This window comes from Fulmarus glacialis, unplaced genomic scaffold (assembly GCF_000690835.1).
Source record: "Fulmarus glacialis isolate BGI_N327 unplaced genomic scaffold, ASM69083v1 scaffold32634, whole genome shotgun sequence".
Classification (NCBI taxonomy): domain Eukaryota; kingdom Metazoa; phylum Chordata; class Aves; order Procellariiformes; family Procellariidae; genus Fulmarus; species Fulmarus glacialis.
The window spans coordinates 234-9,809 of NW_009209274.1; the positions used below are offsets into that span (position 1 = coordinate 234).

Genomic DNA, 9,576 nt, shown 5'->3' on the forward strand with positions numbered 1-9,576 from the left:
AGTGGCGTCGCGGTGCTGGGGATACGGGAGTCCAAAGAGAAAGCTTCCTCCTGTACCTTGTGCCTGATACTTTGTTTTGAAAGCCTGGGAGGTAGGGGAGCAAATCCAGAAGAAATCACGTCATCAGCAGAAACTAAACTTGAGCTGTTTTATCCTGGCACCAGCATCTTGTCTAAATGACACTTAAAGACCAGAGAATCGTCACTGGGTAAATACAGCTGGGGCAGGAGTGCCCCAGGGCAGGGCACTGAACACATGAGCGCTGTCTCTTGTCCTGTCTTCTCGTAGATCATAAGGACAGGTGTCTTCTCAGTGCACCCCATTTCCGTGGAGTTAAAAATTCAGGCTTTCCACTGAGTTCAGGTTTTCCACTCAGGAACTGTCTTTTAAAGAGAAAGGGTCAAACGTGCAGGCCAGCAGGACATTGCACACCGGGGTGGCTGCAGTCACCACTGCTCCCATCGCGGACAGCTTGAGCCTGAAGAGCTTTGGCACTGGAGGGAGATCTCCACCTGAGGCTGGAGGAGAGCAGGAGGGCTGGGCTGGGAAGTCCCAGGTCAGGGAGTGAGTGTGGCTGGGAGATGGAGGAACTGGAGGAGGTGCCTGTGGAAGAAGAGACAAGCAGGATGGAGCTCAGAGGAGGGTGGGACTGGAAACGTATGGTGGGGCAGAACGGGAAGCAGAGGGGACAGGAGCGGGTTTGTGGAGCCTGGCTGTGACGCAGCACAGTCAGGGAGGGCTGGGCTGGCCCGTGGTGAGACCAAGGGGGTCAAAATGGCCATGAGAAAGGAAGGCGCACAGAGCTGCTGGGCCATGGAGAAAGTCTCGTCAGGCCCGTAGGAGCCGCAGGGTAAGCATTTATGTGTGAAGAGGTGCTATCCAGTGGGCAGAGTTCTGGGAGAGGGAGGACTGCAGTGGACAGCAGTGCTTCTCACCCCCTCAGTCTGCAGTGCCTGGTACCCACTGTCTAACATGTGATGATGAGGAGCTGGCTACCTGGAGCAGGCACGCTTCTTCAGGCTGCCAGCTGCTCTGCTGTCCCACGTGGGGATAGGGAGGGGTAGGACGCTGGGAGGGTATCCTGGGGTTTTGTAATGCTGTGTCTTGTTCCTCGGCTAGGAGAGCCCCCCTTTCTGATGAGGAGTCAAAAACGAGCAGCTCCCAGCACTTGGGGTCTCAAGAGTTTTGCGTCAGCAGCAGCCTTTCCAAGGTGAGCTCCTTGCGTGCGTGTCTGGGTCCAAGAAGGCCTTTCCTTGACAGAACAGGCCAAGCAAGAGCATCGACCCTAATGAGTCCCGCGGGCTCCTACTCGAGAGGTGCAGTAAGGGCAAAGTAACGCTCTAGTTCGGCAAGAGCTGTTTGCCAGTTCTGCCTCAGTGTCCTGGGGGGGGGATAGAGAGAAGGTCCTGCCTGCTTTGCTAGGAGCCACTTGCACAGCTCTCAGGAACACCGTCTCCCTTCTTGTTGCAGGTGGAGCTCACGGCAGTCAGCGGTGGTGGCAGCAGTGCCCAGGGGCTGGATGCTGATGGCAAGGTGGAGGAAAAGCTTGGGCCCAAGCTGGAGGAGCAGCCACCTGATCCCAACCCAAATCCGGAGTGTACGGGAAAGACTGTGAAAGATGATGCCCTGGGCCCTCTGGCAAGCCAAGGGGATGGCAGAGGGCAGGAGTCTGCAATCCCCAGAGCTGCCGAACAGGAGAGCAGTGGTGCTGATGCTGCCTGGACACCTGCAGATCCTCACAGCGACAAGCAGGCTGATGCTCCTCCAGCCTGCTCCGTGGCTCCAGAGGGTGAGCCTGCTGGGAAGGAGAAAACCACCCCAAGCGCTGGAGCACAAGGGCCAGGCATGCTGGCAGAAGGGACGTTGTCTGTGGTTGTCTCCAGCTGCAACACCTCTGCCTCCAATCCCGCTACTTTTACTTTGAACAGAGTGTGCTTTCCCACATCTCAGGCCCCTGCTATGCAAAAAATGCCCGTGTCCTTTCAGGCTGGGGCAGTTCTGAGCCCGAGCCAGTCGCTGGTGTACATCCCACCACCCAGCTGCGGGCAGCCGCTCAGCGTGGCTACACTTCCAGCCACCTTGGGGGTCTCCTCCACGCTCACCCTCCCCGTCCTGCCTTCCTACCTACACGAGCGTTGCCTGCCGGGCATTATCGCTTCTCCAGAGTTGCGCTCCTACCCCTACACCTTCTCCGTCACCAGACCCTTGGCTTCAGACGCCAAAGTGGTGTCTGTGGAGGTGAATCAGCTTAGCTGCCCTTCGCCCTCGGGTGGCAGTGGTGCCCAGGCTGCTGCCGAGGGTGCTCCCCCGTCCACCGCTGGCCCTTCCCTCTCATCCAGCCAGCCTCCGCTGGCAGCATCGTGTGGGAGCGCTGCTCCCTCTTCCGGCACCGGTGCGCACGCCAGAGCCCCGGCAGCTCCTGAGCCGCACGCACCGGGGGCTGCCACCTCACTCTCTCCTCTGAAGTCCCCTCCACAGCTAGAGCGTGAGATGGTCTCCTCTCCAGAGTGCAGCGAGATGCCTCTCGATCTCTCCTCCAAGTCCAATCGTCAGAAACTGCCTCCACCCAGTCAACGCAAAACACCTCCTATGCCCATCCTCACACCCGTGCACACCAGCGGCAAAGCACTTCTCACCACAGTCCTGTCCAAGTCCCAGCGCGCGGCCCAGACTACGGGCAGCAGTGTCACCTCATGTCTCGGCACCACCCCTCCCTTAGTCATCTTCCCCGAGTTCCTGCGCAATGGCGAGCAGGGCTCCTGGGTGAAGAACACCACGCTCATCAGCACCATTCCAGGCACCTACGTCGGCGTCGCCAACCCGGTGCCTGCCTCACTGCTGCTCAGCAAGGACCCCGGTGTGAGCTTCAGCAGGGACCCGCGCCACCTTCCCAAGCAGGAGCCTATTTCTATCATCGATCAGGGAGAGCCTCGCAGTGTTGGGGTTCCCTGTGGGAAGAAAGCCAATCAGGTCAGCACAGAAGGACAGCAGGACCCTGCCAGGAGACTTCTTCATAGTAGAGTTGCTCCAGGAGCTCCTTTGTGTCAGTCCAAGGACATCTCCACCTGGAATCCCGGCCAGGGAAGTGTGTACCCGCGATGCCCTGTGAATGGAAAACCTTCCAATCCTCAGCTTCTGCCTCTTGGCTGGTCTCCTTATCATCAAACCCCCCTGCTTTCAATTGGCATCTCCACAGCCGGGCAGCTGCCCCCAAACCAGAATAGCTCCTGCAAGCCAGCTGGTGCAGGTGAGCTCCCGACATTCTCGAGCGTGCAGCCCACAGAGTCCAGCACAGCTGCCCAGAGCCTGCCGGAGGGGCTGCCCAGGCTCCCGCCTCAGGAACGGGAAGCTGCAGCCAAGAGCAAGAGCTGCCGGGCCTTGCCCAAGCTCTACGAAGAGCCGGCCAATCCAGTCCCGTTGGATGCAGGTCCATCTCTTCAGACCAGTGCTTTGGATGTGAAAGGGGGGAAGGGGAAGCTGGACAACCCTCAGAAGAGTCAAGAGTGTGATCAACCAGAGGCTGACTCCAGTAAGGAGGGCAATGTACAGACTGAGGCTCCCCAGGGGAGCTGTAGCCTCAAACAGTTGGATGCAAAGCCTAAAAACCAAGTGTTAGCGGCATATTTGTCGCATGATGTGCCCGCAGCTGGGCAGCAGAGCCTGCGAATGATTTCAGATGTGCCCAGTGTGCCCACGGAGAGTCAACACAAGGAGCTGGGCTGCGAAGGCTCCCAGGAGCCACCAGCTGCAGAGCCCCTCCAGTGCGTGCGTCAGGTGGATCTGTGCAGGGTCAAGAAGGAGCGAGTGGAGTGTGACATGTCATTTACTTCTGTGACTTGCCTGCGAGCTGGGACTGCTCCCCAGGCCTTTGCCGAGGTCAAGCTCAAAGGAGCAGGCCAAATCAAGCAAGAGGGCAGTGTGCGCTGCAAGTCCAAGCGGCAGCATGATGGGGACATCAGGCAGGCCCACAAGAGACTGAAGTGCCAAGCCCAAGATGGAGAGGAGTCCCCAAGCAAATCGGGGAGCCGGAGTGTGCATGGCCGGAAGGTGGGTGGGACGGGCTGGGACTATTGGGTTATGGTAACGGGGTGAGGTTGGGGGCGAGGAGGGAGCTGTCACAGGAGAGGGCAGCTGAGTGCACAGGGCTTTCCGCCCATGCTCTTTTGCATTACCTGGCAATGGATTAATGTACGCATGTCTACAGGTTATCTAGAGCAAAAATGGATCTGGGGTGTCAAAAATGCTGCAGGGCACCAACATGATGAGTGGACGACAGCGTTTTGTCCCTTGTCCTTTACTTCTCCAGCTCAGTCAGTTGGCAGCTCAAACTTCAGTCTGTGTTCTCCATTCACAGTGGCGAAAACACCATGACAATCCGCATGAACTCAGCAAGCGAGAAGGCCGGACCGGCCTGGGACCAGTGAAGGATCACAACAGCCTCAGGGTAAAACGTAAGCGCAGGAGGCCAGCGAAGACGGAGTTCCCATCTCCGGCGCACCGTGGCGACAACCACGAGGAAGGTACTCTTGTGAATGGCAATGTGTTCTTGCGGGGTCAGGCTGCAGCGGTTCTCGTCACCCTGATGCCTGTGGGGCCAAAGTGCCGCTCCCCTGAAGCTGAATGGCCTCTGGAGCTAGTGGCTTCCCGTAGCGGGTTGGGATCTGAAACAGAGCTGCAGCATGATGCTGGACTGCCCTTCCCAGGCCAGCAGATGTGTGTGCACAGATCTGTGGCATGTTTTCTCAAGGCTCAGTTTTCCCCACAGGTTACCTTGAGAAGAAGCCCAAGAACAACTTTCGGGATTTCATTCCGGTGGTGCTGAGCAGCCGGACGCGCAGTCAGTCGGGTGAGTTGGTGCCAAGGGACCCAGGTGGGATTCCTGGGTGGACTATGAGTGTTTCCCTGTTTAGTTGGCCTTGTGCCTGTCTTCCGTCCTGCCTTGCAGGGTTTTTCTCGTAGATACTCTTGGCTTTTTTGTCAGCTAGAAATCCTGCTTTCTTGCAGGAAGCATCGCTGGCTCTTCTGCTAGTGTGACGGGAGAGTGTGATGTGACTGGTCAGGAGATTGTACCATTGCTGGAGGAGGATCAGGAAGAAGAGGAGGAGGAAGAGGAGGAGGAGACATCCTTGAAACGTCGCAAGCTGCGAAAATCCCACAGGACATCACGCTATCACAGTCGCAGGGCCAGGGACAGGTCTCTGTCCGAAAGGAGCAGCTGTTACACGAGGAGGACCCGGGAGCTGCCCTGGAGAGCGGAATCACCCAGGCAGCTGTGGGAGCCCAATGAGGAGGAGGAAGATGACAGCCACATCAAAAGGAAGAAAAGGAGACGACAGAAAAGTCGGAAATACCAGACAGGGGAATATTTGACGGAGCGAGAGGAGGAGCGAGGGGGCTACCCCCACCGGAGGCGAAAATCCAAAGCAGGTACAATCTGGGAAGGGGTTTCTCGTACCAGCCTGGGGATCAACATGGGGTTTTTTTTGTTTTGTTGCTTTTTTTGTTGTGTGTGAAATTTTTGGAGAGTTTTTCTTTTTTGTTTTTTTTTTGTAATGATGAAAGTCCGTCATCATTAATGGCTTGATGTCCACAGCATGGGCCACTTCAGTTGGTCAGCTCTTCTTTCAAAAATATTTACAGTAAATTTCAGAGTAGGAAACAGCAGCTTATGTAGCTAATTAGATACTGATCTTACCCTCAGATTAAGACAGAGGGCGTGGGAAAATGAGAATCGGACGAGGTAGCACAGTGAAATATTTCTGGACAAGCATGGGCCCCTGGGAGTAGTGTTCAGCATTCCTGGCTAAAGTAGGGGGACATGGAGCCATCACAATTCAACTTTGTGAATTCTTTATGCTTTGTCTTGCTTTATTAAGGCAACTTGCAAGCTTGCACCAGGGAGCACAAGGGCGAGAGGATTAACAAAGCTAGAGTGTCTGCAAGCGACAGAGAAATCCCCCTCTGTGGTTCATATTTGCAACTTTGCTAGGAGGAGAATGCTGTGCCACCTGCCTGTGTCCTGCTCACTGCTCTACCTCTGCTCTTGTGTTTTCTCCCATAACTGCCCAGACCACGTGGTCAAAACTAAATCTGTGGTTGACGTTTCCCTGAGGTTTAGCATTCTCTGCGGTCCCTTCTCTCTGCCTGTGCAGGGGCAGTTTGAGGCTGTTGGAAGTAAGGCTGGGATTCATCCGGCAGTGCACTGATGTCTCAGTGTGTGTGCTGACAGCTGGCTGGTAGCTCATAGCTGTGTCCGAGTGTCCCACAGGTAACTTCTGTCAGGGTTGCAGAAGAGCATGTCTGAGCCACAGTGTTGGGGGAAGCACTTCTGCCAGCCCTCTATAAGCTCGGGCCTTTCTCTTGGAGGTGATGTAGTGGATATGTACCTGTTGCCTTCTGCCACATTGGTGCTCAGATCGACAGTCCTCAGGAGAGGATGAGATGCTGCTGAGGCCCTGTGAGAAGTAGTAGGGATGGCTGCTATCCTCCCACCAGCTGATCTCCCAAGCTACATTTCTGCTCTGGCACAGTTTTACGCTATTGCTGCAGTGTCTGGGTGCCTCTGTGAGACCAGGAGTAAAGTTTCTGATGGGCTTCCTGGCATCTTCGCAGTTCAAGGGGCGCTCAGACTGTCTCCCGCTGACACCTGTTGCAAACAGAGCCTGAGAAGGAGGTTTGACTGCAGCAGCATTCGGGAGGGTTTTCTCCGGGAGCTTTACTATACATCTTAAGGGTGTCTGTCTTCTGTCCAGAAGGCACTTTCCCTCAGGGACTGCTTGCTCGGCCCTCAGATTCGTGAACTTCTGTATTTTGGATTCAGAAGTTGTGGCCTAGAACCGTTGCCTGTCTCCTCCACAGCCCACGGTGCTGTTCATTGCAGGGAAGGTGTTCCCTCACATGGACATGCGTCCTGCCAAGTGAGGTGTATTTAGCACTACAATGATGGGCTGCTTTAAAAGCTTTGCTCTAAAACACAGAGCCCCTGCACGTTGGCAGAAGGAATGGGATATCAGGGAAGGAGCATCTCAAGTCCCTGCATACTGCCCTGTGTTAGTTGTGAAAGTGTCACAATGCTGTAAAAAAGACAAGAACTGTGTTACAGACAGCCCAGCAGAAATCTCTGTCCAGTGACTGCTTCCAAAACAGCAAGCAGGCTAGTGGTTGCCATGTGCTGCCTTCTTGATAAGTATCATCACTAAAACTTTGCTTAATTACAGCCTGAGTGTTGTGCATGAGCTTAAAAACAAATACTATGTTCTGTGTGGTGGCTCGTCAGAGATGCTGCCCCAGACCATGTCTCATGGGTGCGTTCCACTTTGTTCAGAGCAAGGAGATGTCTCCTGTTCCTTGCCTAAGTACATCCAGCATGCTGCATTGTATCAGGGTCTGCCTAGCCCGCAGTTTTCTCCTGACTGTGGCAAGCGCAGAGGCTATTCAGGGCCAGCACTCGAGCACAGCCGCTTCCCAGACTTCAGCCGCCTGGGCTTCCACAGCATCCAGAACAACTAAACTAGGGCTGTGTGTACCCAGGTCTTCTACAGCTCGTTTATGGGTCTGTTGTCCATGATTTGCCTAAATCTTTTCTGGTCCTGCTGATAACGTCTGCCTCTACCACCTCTGGTGGCAGTGAAGCCCTGAAGTTCCCTCCTTTCTTCTGTCTGTTTTTAAACTGATCTCTTACTCATTTCATCGAGTGCCCATAAGTCTTGTGCTGCAGCATCGGCTGAACAAGATTCCTCCACTCAGCTGATCCACCCTTTTATGATTTTTGCAAATTTTGGTCACGTCCTTCTCCACCTTCTCCTCTCCAGACTGAGCAGTCCCAGCCTCTCTTACAGGGCAGCTTCTGCACGCCTCAGTTGTTTTGGTTGCCTTTCTCCACTTCCACTCCATTCTTCCTGAGACGTGGAGACCAGAACAGCACAACAGTACTTGAGGCATGCTTGCTTCGAGATTTTGTTTGTGGTTCTACCTTGGTATCTTGGCCAAATCCATATTTCTGTGCAAGATCTGTGGCCCATGCTTCCTAGCAATAGCAAGACATAAGTGGAAGTTATGTGTGGTGCTTGACGCGGAGAATCTAGAATCTCAGCGTAATGTGGAAGCTGAAGATGCTGCTTCTGGAGATCTAAAAAACCTGCCTTGGTACTGGAAGCAGCAGTATCCCTAACAGATGTGAAGTTTTGATCCCTTGAACTAACCCACGGGGGCATCTCCTAGCTCTTTACCTAGAAATGAAGCAAAGTCTTTGTTCCCAAACAAAGTGCCCAAAGCTGTGGAGAGAGCCAGGCTTGAGAGACTCAGACTCTGCAAAGCTGTGGACAGATGCCTCCTCTGTCCTTTGGTCTGCACAGGGCTCTTCCTTTGTAACCTATTTTATTCCAGCACTGATCATCTGTGCAGAGGGAGGTGTACGGCATGATAAAAGTCCAGGTGGTTATTTGTTCACAGGGCTTTACTTTCTCATTCCATACTGTTTTTTCCTGTTGCTGTCATGCCCTTGCTATGGGATGTTGCCATTGCAGGGAAGCAGAGTGCCTGTCCTTGTGCGATGTGCAGGGTTCCGTAATGAGCAACCCTGCAGCTCTGTATAATGCAAGGAAGAAAAGACTGGATTTCCCTTGAAGCACCCTGGTACTTCCTACCTGCATGCATAGTAATTGAAACTTTAATGTGCTACTTAACTTAAGGGGAAGATGTGAGAGGGCAAGGCAGGGTCTTGTTTTTTAGGCAGCAAAACAATGACTGTTCACAGGCAGCTTAAAGGAGATACCTCCTGCATTTTCTGTCTCTCTAAGGGGTATCCCACGTGAGTCCTGCTCAGTCTTACAGGTAGGGGAGCGCATGTGTGGCAGCATGCAATTACCAAACTGCTGGGAAGCGTGCTGACAAGCTGGACTGTTTCATACTGGGTTCCCTGTCAGGCCTAAGGAAAAGCCTTAGTCAGTTGTGTGCAAGCCCCAGCTCTCAGTGGGCTTGGCCTTTTCAGACCAGGATGGCTGTCTGTCGTTCGACGTCTTGTGTCATAGAATCATAGAATCATTTTGGTTGGAAAAGACCTTTAAGATCATCAAGTCCAACCGTTAACCTAGCACTGCCAAGTCCACTAAACCATGTCCCTGAGCACCACATCTACATGTCTTTTAAATACCTCCAGGGATGGTGACTCAACCCCTTCCCTGGGCAGCCTGTCCCAGTGCTTGACAACCCTTTTGGTGAAGAAATTTTTCCTAATGTCCAATCTAAACCTCCCCTGGCGCAACTTGAAGCTGTTTCCTCTTGTGCTATCGCTTGTTACCAGGGAGAAGAGACCAACTCCCACCTCGTTACAACCTCCTTTCAGGTAGTTGTAGAGCGCGATAAGGTCTTCCCTCAGCCTCCTTGTCCCCAGACTAAACAACCCCAGTTCCCTCAGCCTCTCCTCATCAGACTTGTGCTCCAGACCCTTCACCAGCTTCGTTGCCCTTCTTTGGACACACTCCAGCCCTTCAATGTCTTTCTTGTCGTGAGGGACCCAAAACTGAACACAGGATTCGAGTGCGTATATTCACCAGTGCCGAGTACAGGGGGACGATC

At 54.0% G+C, this 9,576-nt stretch overlaps 1 protein-coding gene across 1 annotated transcript; it reads left to right on the top strand.

Moving 5' to 3' along the window:
* Nucleotides 1-1,119: 1,119 nt before the first annotated feature.
* BCORL1 (BCL6 corepressor-like 1) lies at nucleotides 1,120-5,427 on the top strand (the record flags this gene model as incomplete). Its single annotated transcript, XM_009576776.1, has 5 exons — nucleotides 1,120-1,210; nucleotides 1,471-4,047; nucleotides 4,355-4,520; nucleotides 4,766-4,846; nucleotides 5,005-5,427. Coding segments are annotated over 5 exons (3,338 nt in total), but the record flags the coding sequence as incomplete, so codon positions are not given.
* Nucleotides 5,428-9,576: the final 4,149 nt, after the last annotated feature.